This window comes from Cataglyphis hispanica, chromosome 1, assembly GCF_021464435.1.
Source record: "Cataglyphis hispanica isolate Lineage 1 chromosome 1, ULB_Chis1_1.0, whole genome shotgun sequence".
NCBI classification, from domain to species: domain Eukaryota; kingdom Metazoa; phylum Arthropoda; class Insecta; order Hymenoptera; family Formicidae; genus Cataglyphis; species Cataglyphis hispanica.
In genome coordinates, this window is record NC_065954.1 from 12,190,815 (window position 1) to 12,211,737 (window position 20,923).

At 30.9% G+C, this 20,923-nt stretch overlaps 2 protein-coding genes across 12 annotated transcripts; both read left to right on the top strand.

Annotated features, from left to right (window-relative positions):
* Nucleotides 1-149: 149 nt before the first annotated feature.
* Nucleotides 150-17,528, top strand: LOC126851660 (WD repeat-containing protein 7). 11 transcript variants are annotated; one of them, XM_050595875.1, is made up of 26 exons: nt 150-300; nt 933-1,110; nt 1,200-1,432; nt 1,509-1,651; nt 3,536-3,726; nt 3,945-4,090; nt 4,333-4,353; nt 5,337-5,363; nt 6,582-6,672; nt 6,851-7,265; nt 7,373-7,593; nt 7,704-7,923; nt 8,098-8,212; nt 8,321-8,526; nt 8,689-8,826; nt 9,028-9,096; nt 9,748-9,849; nt 10,478-10,690; nt 10,955-11,219; nt 11,501-11,720; nt 11,878-12,103; nt 12,388-12,728; nt 13,001-13,324; nt 13,472-13,564; nt 13,797-13,994; nt 14,227-17,528. In XM_050595875.1, exons 2-26 carry the CDS (start codon nt 946-948, stop codon nt 14,410-14,412), a joined length of 4,569 nt encoding a protein of 1,522 aa, XP_050451832.1. In that variant the 5' UTR covers nt 150-300; nt 933-945; the 3' UTR covers nt 14,413-17,528. The 11 variants fall into 11 exon arrangements, with proteins under 11 accessions (XP_050451832.1, XP_050451923.1, XP_050452099.1 ...); XM_050595966.1 differs by having other exon boundaries at nt 12,391-12,728; XM_050596142.1 differs by having other exon boundaries at nt 1,509-1,630.
* Nucleotides 17,529-18,489: 961 nt separating this feature from the next.
* Nucleotides 18,490-20,773, top strand: LOC126853531 (DNA ligase 1-like). The gene is made up of 4 exons (XM_050599399.1): nt 18,490-18,636; nt 18,808-19,843; nt 19,918-20,053; nt 20,129-20,773. The coding sequence occupies exons 2-4, from the start codon at nt 18,894-18,896 to the stop codon at nt 20,345-20,347; spliced, it is 1,305 nt and encodes a 434-aa protein (XP_050455356.1). The 5' UTR covers nt 18,490-18,636; nt 18,808-18,893; the 3' UTR covers nt 20,348-20,773.
* Nucleotides 20,774-20,923: the final 150 nt, after the last annotated feature.

Sequence of the window (20,923 nt, forward strand, 5' to 3'; positions counted from 1 at the left end):
AAAATTGTCTAAGTTTTTCAAAATTTCTTCATTATATAATCTAAAATTGAAAATTTATTATTGAAAATAACAATTTATCTGCATTTTCTATACATATCGTCCGAACTATCATGATTTAGAAAACTTTTGAGGTGGAACAGCTGATTACTATTACTCTTGCCCGCACTGTCTCTGACGGGCATCGTCCTCGACAGCAAGATGGCGATGATCGTAAGAGTGCAGTAAAAAGTGAGAAATTTTTGGCAAATATCGCCAGTTGCGACATTTCAAGCAGTTGTCTGCGGTATTCATTGTCCTGTGGTAATTATCCTTCATATATCTATTCGCATGATTGCTTTTAGCATCTTAAAAGCAGATGTCTCTGGAACGTATAACGTCAGTAGCCTTGATCACTTGTGACATTTTGCCAACATCATGTGTAGCAGACGTCTTTAATTACTTTCAATCAATTCCCTTTCTTGCCTCTAAGTACCTAATAATTTCCAGAATTTGAAGAATTCTCGAGCCTTACATAAACTAATTTCGGTTATGTCGTAAATTGACTTTAATATCTTGTCAATTTTATTGGGTGGTTATCTCTTTCTTCTCGATATCAATGATCTTTATATAAAGATATCAATGATAGTATAGGTTTTTTTTTTGTTTTTTTGTATATAATTTACTGCTTGGGGATTATTCTTTGCGCTTTAAATATTTTTCAGATTGATGACATGGTATTATTGATATGGTTGACAATGTTTATTTTAAAATAGTTATTCCAATTTGTAGTTTTGTGATCAAATTCTTTTACTCGGTATTGTGTTTTTAAATTATTTTCTAAATCAAATCATGAGAAATATACTCCAATTAATCAGAAAAAATTTGGCATTTGGATAAGCAAGAATGAAGATGCAAAGAGAATGTGCTTATTACTTTATAATAATAATTTTCAGATTGCTCGCAAAGATGACTGCAGGTACCAGTTTAGTGGTGCCCATAGTGCTATGGGGACGTATAGCACCAACTCATTGTATTTCTTGTGTTTATCTATCTCGGGATCAAAAAACATTGGTGACAGGATGTTATGATGGACAAATATGTTTGTGGCAAGTGGATCCAGAAACATTAAAGGTAGAGTTATAGAATTGGAGAAAATTGTGGAAAATATTGTTTTTCTCTTCTAATACATTATATTCATTATAATCATGATCTTCATGTAGATGACTCCAAGATGTCTACTTGTTGGACATACTGCTCCGATAATGTGTCTTAGTCGAGCTAGTGTCATAATGGAACAAAATTTCATCGTTAGCAGCAGCGAGAGCGGAGAGATGTGCACTTGGGATCTAGTTGACGGAAAGTGTCGCGAGGCAGTGAAGCTTAATAGTGTTCACACACAAATGTTGCCTTATGTTTCCGCGGGAGGAGAAGATGTTAGGTTGTTTTGCTCTGGGTAAGAATCTTGTTGTTATCGCATCGCGATGATAGTATCGCTCAGGTTGAGAAAATGTTTTTTTTTTTCTATTTAGTTACTATCCTGAGGTTCTGGTGATGGATCCATTCAGTTTGGAAGTGCTGTTTACCCTGAGTTCTCGCGTCAATCCAGATTGGATTAGCGCCTTGCACGTTTTACGGCCGGCCAAACGGAAAGGTCGGTTCTACGTGCATACAAGTTAGTTACACTCCATCACACCTACGCTTACCATGACTCTTCCGTTACCTTCTATCAATTTCATTGCCAATAGATACTGTATAAATATGATTTGTAATATCTTTAATAAGGATTTGTCCCTTTGCTTCAATGTTTCACGCGATAATATAATTTAAATCTGACGTATTATTTTATCATGATCTTAAATTTTTTCTTTTATTTACATGATAAAAAATTTATATATATATATATATATATATATATATATATATATATATATATATAAGTCAGTATTATGTTTTATACAAGTCAATTTTTATTTGATTGAAAAACAGCAATATATTAAACAGTATCTTTTGGTATTTCATTATCTTATATATTTATATGTTCTTTTTTAAGTAGAAAACTTTTGGATACTAATGGTAAAAATTTTCTTTTTTACTCAGTTTCATATTTTATTTGAATGAATTTTAATTGTGGATAATAATATTTTTATAATGTTTATACTAAACAATAATTTTACTGATATGATTTAAAAGCAACTAATAATATCAACAAAGTCACTTGTATAGAAATATTTTTTTTACTTTGAGTTGTATAATCTGCTGCTCTTTGCCAGTTTTAGGCAATTAACCTGAAGAAGCTTTATGCTTTGGGTATAAAGAGGGATTTTCTTTTTGACAAATATTTCATATATTAACTTTTAATGATTTTATTTTGCGTGTAAAATAATTTATACAATTTGAACACAATTTTTGATAATAGCAGTTCTATATCTAACATTTAATATAACAGTTATATTGTTGCAGCATGATTAATGAAATTGGGCAATTCAGTGTTAATGCACTGATGGTCGAAGCTGTATCTCTTATCTTTCTTTTTTTCTATAATCTAATCATTTACATATATCTCTTTTTTATGCATTGTTTTTTGAGCAACTTAACCATTATTAATATTTCTTATTTTATTTCTCTTTCTTTTTATAATAATATTTATATATTGTCCATATATTATTTACACATAAATCATCCAATATTTGCTATATCTTTATAACACCTTCATTACACCTTCATTACACCTTCATAACACTCTCATCTTGGTATAGTATGTTTCTATCTCTATTCGTAAGTATATGTACATATCAATTATAATATATATTTATACGACAACAAAATATTAAATTGCACACTATCGCTAAGTTTAATCTTTTAATTAAAAGTTTATTGGTAGATATTTGACCTATTAGTTATTTATCGAAATATAAAATTTATCAAAAAACATTACTCGATATTTAGAATATTTTTTTAACAGTTATGCTATAGAGAATATTAATTTACAGTCTGTTTGACTATGTGTTCTTAAAAATTATGCGTGCGATCATAAAATAGATATTTTGCATGTATAAACTCAGACTAAATTGTAGGAAAAGGCTTTGATGATAATTAAAAAGAGAGCAAACAGCCTGCAGAGAATGCAAATACTCTTATCAGCACCAATTGGATACAACAATGCACACATTAATTGCTATTTGTTAATCAGCACTGGTTCTTAGATTCTGCATGATTAAATGACATATATTCATAATTTCTGCAATAATTTAAAAATAAGCATGATTTATAACTTAATATGTATCTCGCTTTTCTCTCTATGGAAACATCTGGCATGTATGTTACTATACTTTACGCATATGGAAATTATTATTAGTTAATCAAAGGCATTTTACACTCTTGCAATTAATAAAATTGGTCGGTCTAGAAAATAATATTATTTGCATTAATCTATCAAGGCTGATAAATTTTCATAACGAACAGCAAACTATTTGGGTGACTCTAACAAAAATGTCGCTTAAAATATATCCTTTCTGGATTTATTTAAAGCGCAACAAGCGCTTCTATTCATTTAAAGACGATGTCGTACTGGCTCTGACGACCACGGGCACAGTTAAAGTGTGGACACTTCTGGGACACGAGAATCGAAACAGCGAACCTCTGTATGAGCATGAAAGCAAGCAGATTCGATGCTTGAATGCACTCGCGATGACTTGTTGTCCTTATAATCAAAGAACGGTGCTCATTGTATGCTCCAAGTATTGGCAGGTAATTTGCAAGTGTCATTATTTATTACTAATAAAAATGTTTTAATTGGAGATTATTTTGACTGCAAAAATATGTATATCTCGGATAAAATTATGCAATGCAAGAAAAATTGATTCTAAATATTTTTAAATAAGATTTTAGTATGCATTCATATAATAAATGTGATTAACAATTTGCATTATTTTTACATAATATATATTAATGAAATAATTTTATAGATATTCGACGCTGGTGATTTCTCGGTTCTTTGCTCGGTAACAGCTCCTCGAGGCGAACGTTGGATGGCAGGTGACTTTCTAGCTGCTGACAGAGTCATTTTGTGGAGCGACGAAGGTCATGGATATCTGTACAAACTTCCAGCAAAGTACGTATTTTTTTGATATGATTTAAATAAGTTTCTTCGATACACTGATACTGATTTTCAGTGATACAAGATATATATATATATATATATATATATATATATATATATATATATATATAATAATTTTCTCTCTCTAACGCCCCGAATTTAATACTTATGATTGAATAACACTATGTAACAGTTTGATTGAAATACTGGAATAGTAAATCATATTGATTAGCATATCCCTTTATTGCTTCTAGGGTTCTGGTACAACTTGACAGGTAGTTTCTTTTTGCGTACACATAAGTATTAAAATTCTATTGCAATACCTACCAATATCTATGTACAGAAAAAGTTGACTAATAGTTTAGTAGCATGATTATGTTTACTACAATAATTTATTAATCATAGTTTATTATTTATTAATTATAGTTTAAAATTCTGAAGCAACAATTCAAACGAGTTATTAATATGCTTTTAACAAGTATGTAATTTTTATATGTGATACATCTTAGAAAAATACAATTTCACAGATGTTTCACAGATATTACTATTTTAATGATTAGTTGTATATTTTGTATATCTATAAGAAAGACATTCCAGGAAGTGTCATTAAAATCACTCACTATTCATATTATTTTCCTGTAAATTTCTAACAAATGTAATTGTTGGACACATTACAAACATGAAATGAGTTCTCTTTCAATTTTAGGCCTGAATGCTGTAGAAGCACTTGCTGGCAATGCACATATTTAATATTTTATTTTTTATCTTGTTTATAATCATTTATCATGTGCCTACATATTCAGAGTCATATTATCGTTTACTAAAAAAACACTGTGTTACATTTAATAAGCAAGTTTCACATAAAATAGAAAGTATTATAACACATTTTTTTTCTGTTTATCTTGATATAGAGAGTTACTCCAATACTTTTTTTATTTGAGATTGAAATAAAGCTTTCGCAAATATAATTAAGACAAAACACACTTGGGATTAGGAACTATATAATTATTAATATTAATATTAAAATATTGATTAATAGAATTCTTGTTGCATTTTATTTTTTCATATAAAAATAATTATGAAGAAATTTTTTTTTTTGGCGGGAGGGAGAGGATTTGGAGCTTAGTATTTATAATATATAATCCCACAAATTTCATACATGCACATAAATTAACAATTAACAATGGTCCATTTTACGGTGATATCTTTTTCATATTATTCACATCTGCATTCTACGCGGGATCTGGTGTTCTTCTAGCAAGCTGAAGGGCAAGGCTCTCAGCAGGTAACCCGCATTATCACTTGTACATCTCTCTTTTTCTCTTCGTCTCTCTTTGTTACTCATTCTTGTTATTCATTGTCGTCTCTTTTATTTTTCTTTTGTATTTTTTTTGTATTTCTTCTGTATTTTGGTGCAAGGATGTGCGATAAATCTAGCATACATACATTAGATGTATATTGGTGTTACTGGAAACTGATACTCTGGATGCACCATAATTCGCAAATGGTTTGCAAATTGGTTCATTACATCGATGTGAATCATACTCATCATCAAACATACAGCGGTATTTTTTAAATTTCTTTTTCATATATATTCACAAACTATCATGATTTTTGTCATCCGCATTTACAAACAAACTCGTATGTACGCGCGTGTATATTCTGTCATACACGAGACATTCATATACTCATAACGTAATCATTGTGATAATTTTTTAATCGCAGAATTCAGACAGGTAATATAAACAAGGTGAAAATGCGCGAAAAAAGGTAAATGCGAAAAAGGATCATATATATATATTGCCATACCATTATTTCATTGCTTATTACTTCATTAATTCTTATATTCTGTTTGCTTTAAGTTGCTTTGCACTATTATTATTAATTGTGTGATGAAATAAAAGAAACGTGACACAAAGGTAATTTATAAGGAAAAAAGAGAAAGGAGTTTTCTAAAATTAAAATATTTTAATAATTCTTAAAGAACTAATGCTATTTTTCAATTCGAAAATAAAAGCAAGAAGAGATGTATCAGGAAAATTTATTGTTTCTTTGATTCAAAAAATAATTTAATTTCGAATATATTGATATTAAAATCACTCAATCTCTCTTAATTTATCGAAGTAGAACTAGAATTTAGAATTGTGGTCAGAATTTTTACAGATATATTTCTACCTTTGTGTATTGTTTATAATAATCTGAAGATGCTAATTGCTTTGAAAAAGCAGTTTACTTGCAGCGTTTGCTTGCTAGTAAACATGATTATATATAATCATGCATATTTGAAGTTATTCGATGCAATATTTCAAGCTTTTGCAATGTGATAAGATAATCACTATTCGTGAACACATTTTCCAATATCCAGCATACAAATATTTTGATATCTATGTTGCATATCGCGATATCTAAATGGAAAAAAGTGTGTCCACAAATAGTATCTGAAGTCTGAAGTTTCATGAAGACAAAAGTAATCGCTAATTATTTTCTTTAATACGATATGCAGTAGCGTCGCGGACAACAAGAACTTTCACAGCGCTAGTGCCGAATACGATCAGCCGTATTTGTATTGTACGTTAACACAACCCGGAGATAAGGTAAGAAATATATCTCATAACAGCAATAAAAAATATTTAATATATTTAATATAGTCGTATAGATTCCTTGTTTCTAAAACTTCTGATCTTTTCTCTTTAAATTTTTCGATTCTTTTAAATTTTTTATTTTTGATATATGTTTTCTAAAAATGTCCAAAATTTCATATATATATTTCAGCCTCTTTCATGTCCACCGGCTATGCGATTGGTGACCGTACAGCGTCAAAACAAAACTTTGAAATACTTGTTACGTGGAGACAGTGAGGGTGTCGTTATTCTCTGGACGGTGCCAGAAATGACGACGCAACAGCTCGTCCAGATATCTCAAAATGACGGATCCACACCGCCAGCATTGCCGCCGACCGTAAAGACGAGTCTCACCGCTGCTTGGGACGCGATGAAGCCACCTCCCGTGGGAATACTTGACCAATTAGACTCCGGCGACGGTCAGGGTATCAAACTTACCGCTTGCATATACCTGCCACAGCAGAGTCGGCTGGTTGTTGGTCGCGAGGATGGTAGTATCATCATCGTACCGGCAACACAAACTGTGATGTTGCAACTACTCCATGGGAATCATCAACAGTACGATGGTATATTTATATATTTCGCATCTTTATTATTTCTTTATAGATAACTTTTTTTTTCTAATTTATAACTTATTATTAAACTTTTAATTTTACTTTACTATGACATTTAGATTGGCCACCACATCAAGTTCTTTTGGGTCACTCCGGACGAGTAAATTGTCTGCTTTATCCTCATGGTGCAGCGCCTCGTTATGATCGTACTCATCTTGTTTCTGGTTCTGTGGACTTTGCCGTCTGTCTCTGGGATTTATATGCTGGCACACTGATCCACCGATTTTGCGTTCACGCCGGCGAAATCACGCAATTAATGGTGCCGCCCGATAATTGCAATGTACGATTATTTGCTTATTTTTGCGATTAAATTTTACGATGATTAATTCATGAGAAATATAATATTAGATTGATTAATGTGTATAAAATGTTATATATTTGTATTTATAGCCCAGGATACAGAAATGCGTATGTAGTGTTGCATCAGATCACAGCGTTACATTACTCTCATTGGCTGAGAGGAAATGCGTTGTGCTTGCTTCGCGGCATCTTTTCCCGGTTGTAACTATCAAATGGAGACCGTTGGACGATTTTATGATAGTTGGATGCTCGGATGGTGCCGTGTACGTTTGGCAAATGGAAACTGGTCATTTGGATCGCGTATTGCACGGTTTGTTAGCTTCATATTACTTTTTTTTTTCATGAATCCTTCAATTCTTAACATCTCCAATCTTCGAAAGCTTAAATATTTTAATCATGAGATACATTTTTCTATATTATTACGTTTTTCATAAATTGTGCATAAAGATTTTTGTAAAAATAGTGACTCATGTTTTTCTTTTAGGCATTATCGCGGAAGAAGTGCTCTACGCATGTGACGAGAACACCATAGCGGCGGCCGGCGGATCCGCCGCCGGTGGTGAACTAGGACTTGCCAATCCTGCCGTGCATTTCTTTAGGTAAATGAAATCTTGCAGCATGGATGGTGAGAATTTTGCGTGTTCTTTCGAAGAAAATCTACCGGAATAGCGTTATTCGTTACAGTCCGCCCGATTTCTATTTCTTAGGGGTTTGCGTCACCGAAATCTGTCGGCGATCAGACACGCGACGCAAAGAGGACTACACCAGTTGCAACAGCTTCATGGTGGTCATGGTCCTGATCATGGGAATCAGATAAAAGCCAAAGGTTCCCCACTGATGATTCAAGGCTTCAGGAGTAATCCGAAGGATCCAGAGAGTCATATTTTATTCTTTGATATAGAAGCGTTGATAGGTACATAGATATTTTGATTCCACTTGTGAAAATTTGTCTAGCAAAAAAATTGAGTGATATATTCACTAGTAAATTTTGCATTTATTATGTTTTACAAAATAATTTATATTGTAAAGTATAATTTTTTTCATGGAGATAACTTAATTTGTTTCTCCGTCATAGTGCAATTGTTAAGTGACGAATACGGTGCCATGTCACCTGGTTCTTTAGAAGCGCAGGGACTTATCTCCGCCGCCGAATATCAGAAAGTTGCAGCGCTCACTCAATCAGCCAGCCCCGATGCGCATAAGAAAATTGTTGGTAAGGTAATCCTCTTTCTCTCTTTCATATATTTTCAAATTATTATATTATAATATAAAATGTTATATATATATATATATATATATATATATATATATATATATATATATATATTATAGATATGAAAACAAAATTTTTCCACAGTTCTACTTGCTTAAGAATTATCATTAAAACTATCTTTATTAATGTGTCCCTTTGTAGACTTTTTCGGTCGCGTCAAGGATAAAGCAGGCGATGTTGAGCGAATATTAAAGGAGAAGGATCGTCACGGTATCATGTTTTATTGTTATTTGTTTCGTAATTTTGTTATTTGTTTCACAATTTTGTTCGCATATGAAAATTCCTTGGCTTATTGAAATCTTTAGATAGATAATATTTGATATAAATTTCTCAAAAAAAGGTTAATAATTTTTTTTCTCTAGAATTTTGAAAATATTGTGTTAACAGTGTCATATGCATATCCTATTCATTTATATGTATAAATTGATATTGTCGCATACCTTGATTCGATTTGAGTATTAAAAAAAATTGTTCAATGTGCATTTTATATTTTATTTGCAAAAAGTGCTTCCACGGACTCGTTACAATATCGAGTTTTATGTTTTCGGGTTTTATGTATTGTTAGTTTTCTCTATTCAGTAACTCTATTTAAGGCCATTCTATCTTTACATTTTTTTGTACTAATCTCTTTAAGTCTTTTATATATCTTTAATTCAGGAATTTCTTTAGTTAGGAAGTCCTCACATGATTTTTTTAAATCCAGTTCAAGGTGCTTCTAACAAAATATCTTAGATTTTTTGTTTCTAGAATATTGGAATATTAACGTTCCTTTATAGATTTTTTCAGTTCATCTGGTAGATGTTTTGCTACAATTATCTTTTTCATATAACGTACTGTCTAAAAACAAATTTCTTTCTGTAGGTATATTGGCTAAGATGAAGGAAGGTGCGGAGAATGTGCATACTAAATTACAGGCCAAAGCGGAAAGCGTCGGCCTCAAGCCGTCGACATTTGACGGCAAAGGTTAGACATGTATCTTTGAGGATGGCAAATTTTTGTAGTTCACAATTACGACGGGTTTCGCACGTGGACCTATTTTGTATTCTAGATTTTCCACTTGTGTTTTATTCATTTATTCGATTTTTGTGTATCAATAGGTAAAAATCTCACAGTTTCTTCAAAGCACTGAACAGTTTCACTATTTATCTATTCTTAACAATTCCTATTAGGACTGTAAATACTAAATCAGGAATCACAGCAAACAAGAAGATGGATATTATTACTACAAAGCTTGCTTTAAATTTGTTGATATGCACGCTTGAGAGTGTTTTATAACAGCATTTAATATATATTCACCCAGAATTACCATTTCTATGTTTTTGATTTTATAATAAGTGTATGTATCTGTTCAAAAATTAAATAATTAATCATTATTATTGTGCGTGTCATTATAGTGTGCGTGTTTTCACTTATGCTATTTGAAATCATTAAATACTTTTTAGGAATTATTTTTTATTTTCTGTCAACCTATTTATATGTATTTATTGTACTTTTTTATCGTTTTGTTTTTCAGTCATACTAATTGTCTTGATGTTTGCTAAATATTACTCGGCTTTATTATGTTGCTCATTTGCTATCTGATACTTTACAGGCGAAAATTGGAATAATAGCGACGTGGCGAAGAACAGTTTGAAACGGAACGGTGCGTTTAGTGAACCAAATGCGACAATGGAAGTAGCGCAATTACTTTTGAGCCTTTTGCACGCCTGGGGTATGGATCCAGACTTGGATCGGGTTTGCGAAGGAAAACTGGGTCTATTACGGCCTATGGTTCCTGTCTCATTTGGAGTACTATCCAAGGGAGGTACGTTCTAATAATATGATATACTTAAAAGAAAAAAATTTATGCTACAATTCATATATTCATTATGATTAAAATATCCACATTTTCTATATACACAGATATCTGTGCATATTCTTTTATGGATGATATATTAGAACAATTTTCTCTTTTTAACATTAAATACATTTTAAAATAAGATAATATTAAGAAAAACAAATTTTATACTCTATTTCTCTTTCTTACTTTCTAATGCCAAGTACTTAAAAAAAGCTACATATGTTGCAGGTTACATGTCATTGTTATTACCAACTTGGCAAACACATCTTGAACCAGTCGGTGAACCTACAACTCAATTGGAGCAACGCTTACCAGCTGAACTAGTTAGACAAGAGAGGCTCACTAGAGCATTTACGGCAAGAGCACATTGGGAATTATCGACTACTTTAACAAGTAATCATTTATTAGCGGTAATTGCTTTAGCAAATACCTTAATGTCAATGAACAACGCAACATTTGTACCTGAGCAAGAACGAAATCGCAAGATGCACAGGTAAATTTTATAATGTAAAATTGAAATAGCAAAGTTAATGATGATATCGTGCAATGCTAACTAATTTCTCTAATTGTGGCAGTAAATTATATATATATATATATATATATATATATATATATATATATATATATAATATTTTTCATTTTTTACATTTATATTTTATTATATCTATAATAAAGGGATATAATATAGATCTAAATATATACTACATGTATATTTAATGTAAAGATAGACATATATAAAATAAAAACTGTAAGGAAGTCAATTTTTATAAATAGGCCGGGTAATAGAGCCGCGGTGAACTGGAATAAAACAGAAGAGGAAAATGAAGAAATGTACACAGTACAGCAGGCCCAAATCAAGCAGGGTTGGTCCCTTCTGGCTACATTACACTGTGTATTGTTGCCTGACAAAGTTGCAGCGCAGGGTGGCGCAAAGACTTTCAAACGGCCACAAGTAGAGATGATGGCACGAAGATGGCAACATCAGTGTGTGGAGGTTTGTTATTAACTCATCGAAGACATATTCTCAATTTTATTTAGAATCAATTATTGTTATTTATTCATAAAACCTCTTACGGTTTACTCACTGAACTGAAAATTAAACGGTTATTATTTGTTCCATTTTAGCATATCCACCTAATTTTCCATTTTAGATTCGAGAAGCAGCGCAGGCTTTATTGCTCGCCGAGCTGGGTCGGATGGGCTCAAAGGGTCGCAAAGCACTTGTTGATAACTGGTCGCAATATTTGCCGATGTATAGTACTCAAGAACCCATCGCTCCGCAACCGCAGAATCAAAACTCGCCGGCACCCGGAAGTCCGGTGCCGCAGTCTGAATCACAACCTGAAGAAGAGGACGAAGAAGAAGAGTTAGCTGAAGGTAAGTTGTCTTTGTAATATTTCATATGTTACCATTATCAATGTTACTATTATCTCATACAGAATGGAGATAATACATGAAAATTGTTAAAATTGGAAATTAAGAAAGAGTAGATATAAAAATATAAAGGAAAAGGAAATATAAAGATGATTCTAGGTTCGAATCTTTTTTCATTAAAAAAAATATATTTTTTTCAAGAATAAATATTAAGAAAAATTCAATAGAAATAAGTTTATAATATAAAAATATAAAATCTATTAATTTATAATATACATCTTTCTTAGCAGAGATGAGTATAGCTAGGAAACCATCGAGCGTGGCGGAACTGAAACGAAAGCAAACCACGGCTGTTGTGCTGTTAGGCGTAATAGGTGCTGAATTTGGTCAAGATGTAACCACAACGAACCAAAGAAGAGACAACGAACAGAGACGAAAGAGCTCGATTGTGGAAGGCTTTGGCATAGGAAATAATAATCTTGCCAGGCATACCAGTATGGCGCTTACTCATCTATTGCACGCACCTCATTCTCCAAAACTTCCATTGCATACGCCACTACGAAGAGCCGCGATCGATCTTATTGGTAGAGGATTCACTGTCTGGGAACCCTATCTCGATGTATCAAAGGTAAACAAAATCCAGAAAATTGATATCCCGATTTATATCTTATTTTCCGCCATTGTTTTATGAATTTTGATAAGATAATAGATAGGATAATAGAGTAAATAAATAATATTATTGATTTGCATTAAAAATTGAATAAAAAATGAACCACAATAAAGAAAAGCTTAAAAATAGAATTTCGATTTTATTGTATTAAATATGTAAATGTATATTAATCTAAAAATATTCTTCTATTACATTTAATTATAAAATTTTCGACTGTTTTTTTATGGCAGGTTCTATTAGGCCTACTGGAAATGTGTTGCGACGCAGACAAGTTAGTGCCGAGTTTGACATATGGCCTTCCTCTGACGCCACAAGCCGACACTTGTCGTACAGCGCGTCATGCTTTGACATTGATTGCTACTGCCAGGCCAGCTGCCTTCATCACTACGATGGCTCGTGAAGTAGCTAGATTTAACACTCTTCAACAGAATGCTCAGACTTTAAATGTTAATCTGGGTGCGAGTGTCTTGACTAGAGCAAAACCAGAGATTCTCAGGATTGTTGAGCAACTGATTGATAAAATGCAGAGCGAGATGAGTGATCTTCTTGTTGAGGTATTGCGATTTAATTTTATTTTAAAATTTAAAATTAATTATAAAAACGGAACAATTGCATTTATACATGATTAAATGTTAAATTAAGTTAAACAACACATATTGGTAGCAATAGTTTAATAATTTGCGTATAATTATTGTTTGCAGGTCATGGATATTATTCTACATTGTCTTGATCCAGGTCATCTAAAAATGAAACCTTTGAATGAAGTATTTCCGGCAGTGTGTAGATTTAATCAGGTAACCTATTTTCAAGATTTTTGTCAGTAAACTATTATTATGTTCATCATAATTCAATCTTTGGAATCGTGCAGCTTGATATCATAATGTTATGCTTAAAACTTCATCGCTTATTAGAATTACTTCAAATTATATAAAATATCTTTTAATGTTTTATTATACAATATTTTACTGTATCATATATCTATAGCGAAATATATGCAATTTATTTTTTATAATTTTTTAATTATAGGTCAGTCATTGTCCGGCAACACGCAGGATAGCAGTTGGAGGTCGCGGTGGTCAGCTAGCATTATATGAATTGCGAGGTAACGTCAAATGTCAAACAGTTCCGGCACATTCGGCGCCGGTTACTGCATTGGCATTTTCACCAGAAGGAAAGTTTCTCGTCAGTTATTCCTGTTCCGAGAACAAACTCTGTTTCTGGCAGGTAAGTAAGCATGAAAAAACTTTCTTTTATAATTAATTATAATAAATATGTGTTAATTATATTATAATTATTAATAATTAGTCTTATAATTAATTATAAGACTAATTATTTATCTCTGTTCTCGTTGTCAGTAAATAATCTCACATTATTTTCATATAATAAGATATAAAATTTTTGATAACATATCTTGCTTATTTTCTGGAGAATAATGCACGGTTTCATGATTTTCTAGCAAACCAGCAGTGGCATGTTCGGCCTGGGTAACTCGCAGACTCGTTGTGTGAAGTCTTACAGTACAGCGCCCATCAATGATGTGGCCCGATTGAACCCTATGCGCTTGGCACGGCTAATCTGGATCAACAATCGTACGGTCACTTTAATGCTCGCTGATGGCTCGGAGACACGTTTCAACGTTTGAATGTCACGCGAGTTCAGATTCTGCCGGAGTTACCAACGAACTTTGTTCAGCAAGCGGAAGCATTTCAGCTTGCTTGTCATTTAGCGCCGATAGCATCGATCGAGCCTGATTGGTATAATGTTTCCTCGTTAACAGATTTCTTTACAAAAATGCTAAGAATAGTTAACACAATAGTAACATAATTGACAATATTATCTAATGAGCAAGATAGTTTAATAGCAGTGTTAAAGAATGTCATTTAAGCTCTTCTGATAGATTCTTTGAAAAGAGTTTTATTTATAGAACTAATAGATAAAAAAAAACATTTCATGTGTATATATCAAACTTAAAAAATATATTGGTTTAGTATTAATTTAAAAGGAACACTGTACAATCCAGGCTTCAGCGCTAACATATTTATTAGATTTTCCTTTGTTTCCACAGTATTGATAAAAAAATAATTTAAAAAGTTAGAGTTAATTGAAGTCGTCGGCGCGACTTTAGTCGAAATAATTTGTACATCAACCAGGAGTACCATTGCCAATTTTGGCACGCTCATTGGTACTTAATTGATAACATTAGTATTGAATAATTGGATTTCTCTGTATTTCTTATTGTGCACATTATCGCTGCATTACTGGCTGTCCGGTTTTATAATCTCATACGAGATTTTCATTTTAGATAAAATCAGGATTAAGCAGCCGTAACTTGATACTAAATACACGTGAAGAAAATGCTAATCGTAATAGGTTTTTTATGTAAATTACGCAAAATTAGAGATTACATGAATTTATTTCTATCGATCCCCGAAAGTTGCAGTATTTTGCAGTATTTTTAATGTACATAGTTTGTTTCTTATAGCTACGAAGAATTTTTATCAACTATTGGATATTTCATCATACTTAAGTATTTGTACAATAAAAGTAGAAAAGTATGCACTTTTAATTTATTCGTTTTATCGAAACCAACGCACTAAATGTTGAATTTTTATTCTGTACATATTGCTTTCTTGAAGATATACTGCGCGACTTTCGGAGAAAGATTAAACTTGAATGTTTTGTCGCGCTTTCCTTCATTAGTTTTCTGGGATTCTTTAAATTATCAGAATTTGAAGTTCGTGAATCTCTTGCCGCGTGTTTCTCGAAAAGATGTTTATGAACATTAATCTGAAATCGTGCATTTTTTTATTTAAATAAATAAAATATAGTAGAAGTTATGGAATAAAAAATAGTAGGAAAAAATAACTAAGAATAATGATAGAGCACAGTGACTTTTTCATAAATATCGCTCGAAGCTCCATCATGCCTAACTCACATTAATTTGACGAATATTCCACGATTAATTAATTAACCGACACATGAGTATTTATTTCATCACTTAGGATAAACAAGATAGAAAGGCAAGAATATTTATTCTTCGAGATCGATTAACCTGAAGACGCTACATCACCGCTTTTCTGCCGCTATTTTTATGAATGGAGATCTTTCTCCGTTTGCGAGGGACACCATTATATGCATAAAATGTAGAATAATTTATATAATTGTTATTATGTCCCGTATGTGCGGATTCAGTGTATTGTACTATACAAATGCGTATGCCATAAATCGCGTATACAATATTTTCTTTATTTTATCGAAAGAAATGCTTCTAGGCATAAGCACAATATTTATTTGCAATGCTGTAATTTAGTTTTTTCATCTTTAAGAGATACGCGATTTATGATTTGCTCTGTCTGTTTTTCTCGCAATTGAAGAGTAAAGTCCCATAGGACTCTAATGAAGAGTAGCGATCCCGTTGAGATTCAATCATTAATAATTGTCTCGGCAAATCAATAGTGTAAGGATGTTCTTGATTGATCGCGCTTTCTTTCGTAAAAAAATTTAGCAAAAGAAATCGAAAGAATGTGTGAATATATATAGCTTTAAACTGTTCATGTAAAGCGGCGTAAGATTGTGCCAGCAGGTATAATTCCGCATCAGACTTTGTACTATTTTTAAGAATTCTCCGATATTTCGAAGTTACCATTTTTATAAGTCATTTTAGACATTTGCTTCTATTGTTATTGCGTGTTTAATTGCCGACAAATACGGTTAATTAATTTTGAATTTTATTAGTTTAATATGAAGCTTATAAAGAATAACTTTTTAGAGTGGATAGCCCGAAATTAGTCTTTCTCGTAATAACATTCCTTAATTGTTTTAGTTCATTAATGTATTATTATTATTATTGTTAAATATTATTAAATACCTCATAATTATATAATATATAAAGTTTATATATAAAGTTAAATTTATAGATATTATTTAGATCTACCTAAAATTAATTGTTTTACTTGTTAGTTTATCAGTTATTCTATATATTTATGTACTTTGTGAGAGATGGCCTTCACGTTCAATATCTTGTAGCTGAACAAATATGAGTATTTTGAATTATTAAAACAACATTAATCCAAAATTATATGTTTAAGAGGACATAAAGGAATTCATCTTATGCCGCGATAAATATATCCATACGATTTAAAAACCATTTCTCTTTAGTGCAAAGTCATTTACTCCAATTACATTGGTCTGCTAGCGCAATCGTACCCAAACTTTTATGTACATTATAATGTCGATCATACGTCGCGCAGGCGTGTCTGTGATCAACACTTTCGCATAAAGCACTTTTTCAGAGGTCTTTTTGTTAGAAATTGAAGGAGACATTTAATCCTTCGACCAGTATAGTTAAATCTATATTCTTCCTATACCAAATTGTTTTTGCAATTTTGTTTTCTTTTTCTTTTTAACAATTAGGTTTGATTGCAATTGATGAGCTCAATACGTCCTGTGAAATTGATGGACGATGTGAGTTTATAATATTAGTTTGAAGAGTTGATTGACCTTAAAGGAACGATTTATTGTTACTAATTATGAAGCCGAGCATAGAAATCGACTTGATATATCGTTCCCATCGTGTACATAAAATCGAGCTGCGCCTAATTGTATCTATGTAATTATTTACGTGTACATTGTATCCGTTATGCATCAGTCTCCGGCCGATTCATGAGTTCAATAAATATATCGGGTAGCGCACAATCGCCCACCCATCTTGTTTTACTTGTAATTGTAGACAAATGTAATAAAAGCAGAAATACTGAGTTTTATTGTTTTCTTGAATGCATGGAAATCTATTGCGATTCCTTGAAAGTTAATCACTTTATGCGATAATTGAGAACTGAGATCTGATGAAGTGCATGCCATCAAAAAAGTTGAAGCAATAAAAGGCGGAAAGAAAGAATAAAACTAGCGTATTTGTAATTTTATACATACACATATAATTAAGAGATATTCAATTACATATATGCAAAATTATAGTTTAATAAAATTAGAGCATAGGTATTTATTAAATAGCTTAATAAGAGAGATTTAAACCACTTTGTTATTATATTGTTAACAATACTATACACTATTATAATAAAAAGGAATTAAAATTATTATAGAAACAATGATATTTATATATTGGTATCTGGTATCTGTTGATTTTATAAAATAAATAATGCAGAAATCAGATACTTATAAAATAGCTTTAATAACGGTAAATATTATAACGTATGTCGTTATTCGATTGGTAAAGTCGAAATATAAACTGATATAATATAGACAATAGAATTGTGTGATCAATTTTCCTTAAATTAGAATTTTGTTTAATTCTTTATTTAAAATGATTTGAATCGACAATGATAAAAATATCGAAATTCGATTTTTAGATTTGCTGGCAATCGTTTTAAAGCAAATTTCGATTTATTTCATGAATGAAATAATGATTTTTTTAAATTTACATATAATAGATTAATAAAATATATGACTATATATACACACACACACACACACACACCTGTGCAATTTTATTAATAGAATATAGCAATATATATTATTTAATAAATAAAAATATAAATATTTAGCACAACTCGGTATATATCGATTATGATTTGGACCTATGACGTAATACAAATTTTTTTCGTTTTACTCATGATTGGCTCTTACTTTAAGAACCAACAAATCAACGTCGAGTATTGACAAGGCGATAACTGAGCGCTTTCTCTGCCGAACGCAGCCATGTTCCATTTTGTTCTATTCCTTCCTTTCTAACCCTCTATGCAACGAGCAGCAAGCGAGCACGTTGTTTGAACATAACCCTTAAGCGATCGCATATCTGGCATAATTTAACAAGTTGGATTGGAAAATCGCTTAAATTTTTAATGAAAAGGTAAGTTAAATATGTTATTTTGTGGTATTTAAAAATATTTTCTACGCGAAAGTAAATATTTTTATATATGTCCGGCAAACAAAATTTTGATAAAAGGATTATGTATTTCATATACATTATATATTAATTAAAGATTTAAATTTTGTAAAATGTATTTAATTTTACTTTCAGGATTTAATTACGTATCAATCTACGTATTAATTATCTTCATATTCATCTTTATTTTTTATTTTGCAACATAAAATAAAAATTTTGAAATGAAGATTAAGGTAGATAAGAAAGGAAAGAAACGATCTCTGAGTGAGATTTCTCTTTCCACAAAGCCAGAACAAAAGCAAGAGAATATTACTGAACTGAAGAAAAGTCCTAAAAAAGCCAAACTTGCTTTAGTTCAAAATGGAAATTCTACAATGGGGAATAAAGTACAAATTCTCAAAAAAATGTACAAACAAAAAGAGAAACAGAAAGCAAAAAAATCAATTAATATAGGACCTTTAGCAAAGATAAAGGGAGAAGGAGAAAATAAATTACCTACTACTAAGCTCAATGAAGAATCTGCTACTAAAAAAATAAAGGAAAAAACACCACAATTTGAAAATTTGAAAAAGAAACAAGCAAAGCGTTTACAAAAGAAAAAAAGGAATAATGCTTTTCGAAAATGTGCATCCATTACACTTAGCATAGAACAGATAGAGGCAAAAATAGAAGAAATCAGGAATAGAGAAGTGTTGTCAAAGCAGGCAAAAAAAAACTTGAAAGTACTTAATAGAAAGTTGAAATTTGAGAAATTAGCAAATAAATCTGAGAAATTAAATATAATAGAAAAGAAAAATAACAAGAAAAATAAACAGCAAATAGGTGCAATTAAAAAGGTATCTAATGAGGATAATAAAGATAAAATAAAAGTGAAAAAGGAACATGTTCAACATGAAAAAATTAAGATCAAACGAGAGATGGATGATCAAGATGATGAGGATGAAAATGATGAAGATCAAAGCAATTCAGAAAAAGAAGAACCTATGGACATTGCAAATGAACAATTTGATGATGAAAGCGATGAAGATGAAGAGGATGAAGATGCTGAAGATGATACAGATGAAAAAGCAAATATTTTGAAAGGAAAAAAGGAAGATGTAAAAAAGATGAAAAAACAAGTAAAAGATCAGAAGAATCAACATTTCCTTTATGTATATAATTTACCATTAGAGTAAGAGTATATAGTATTATTTTTTAACATTTTTATTTAACTTCTTATAAATCCTAATAATATTTAATTTCTAGTGTGACCGAAGATGAACTCAAACAACATTTCTTGACCAAGGTTGATACTGTATCCAGAGTTGTGATAAATAAATCCAATATAAAAAAACCTCCTATAGTTGCATATGTGTGGATGACTAATAGTACAGATTGCAAGGTAAAAGCATTTTACTATATTCTTTATCATAATTTATTGGATGTTCTTACCGCTATTTTTTTGTATTTTTAACAGAAAGGACTCTCGCTACATCATACATTCCTTAAAAACAAACGGATTATTGTAAAAATGAAATCCAATGATAACAAAAATGTTGGCAAAGATTTTGGTATTCATTTGCCAACAAGCCAGCATGCAATTGCCAAGAATAAGAAGCCGCAAGCGTTTCAAAAAGCTAAAAAATTAGCTAGTGGAAACCAGGGACAGAAGAAATCATTGAAGAAGGAAAAATAATATTAAAGAATAAAAAAACATATAACAATAAAAGTTATATAAAATGAATAAAATAAATAATCCATAAAGCGATTATTTGCAAGATTATAGTTTGGAACATTTAGTATTATATTAAGCAACTTTAGAATAGAATTTTCATATTAATGATACAGGACTGTTTTATCACATAACACATATATTGTATTTTCTATAGTCATTTGGTCTATATATTAAATGTAATCTGTTTCATAAATGTAATCTGTATTACAATAATCATATTTTTATCATACATTTATCATATATCTCATATGTATAAATTATTGAGAGAATTTTGTTGCATGTAAGAATTAGTCATGCAACAATTCTTTTTTTATATAGTTATTTGGATTAATTATATATAAAATACTTGTAAATATATCGCAATAAATCGTTAGTAAACTTATCAAAGCGTTAAATGCATAATTTAAATTGCATCTTCGAGTAAACATGATCTTCGTTCGTGTTATGTATGTACATGTAGAACAAATGAACACATATATTTGTAGAACGAATATTTGCTTCATATTCAGTATGAACATTTTTGACATTTATTGTAAT

Excerpts from the sequence above, each read along its gene's own strand:
- LOC126851660 (XM_050595875.1), top strand. The coding sequence starts at position 946 with ATGACTGCAGGTACCAGTTTAGTGGTGCCCATAGTGCTATGGGGACGT. Across the intron at positions 1,111-1,199 it reads TGGATCCAGAAACATTAAAG|ATGACTCCAAGATGTCTACT; the intron begins GTAGAGTTATAG and ends ATCTTCATGTAG. Across the intron at positions 13,565-13,796 it reads CAGTGTGTAGATTTAATCAG|GTCAGTCATTGTCCGGCAAC; the intron begins GTAACCTATTTT and ends TTTTAATTATAG.
- LOC126853531 (XM_050599399.1), top strand. The coding sequence starts at position 18,894 with ATGAAGATTAAGGTAGATAAGAAAGGAAAGAAACGATCTCTGAGTGAG. Across the intron at positions 19,844-19,917 it reads GTATATAATTTACCATTAGA|TGTGACCGAAGATGAACTCA; the intron begins GTAAGAGTATAT and ends TTTAATTTCTAG. Across the intron at positions 20,054-20,128 it reads CTAATAGTACAGATTGCAAG|AAAGGACTCTCGCTACATCA; the intron begins GTAAAAGCATTT and ends TATTTTTAACAG.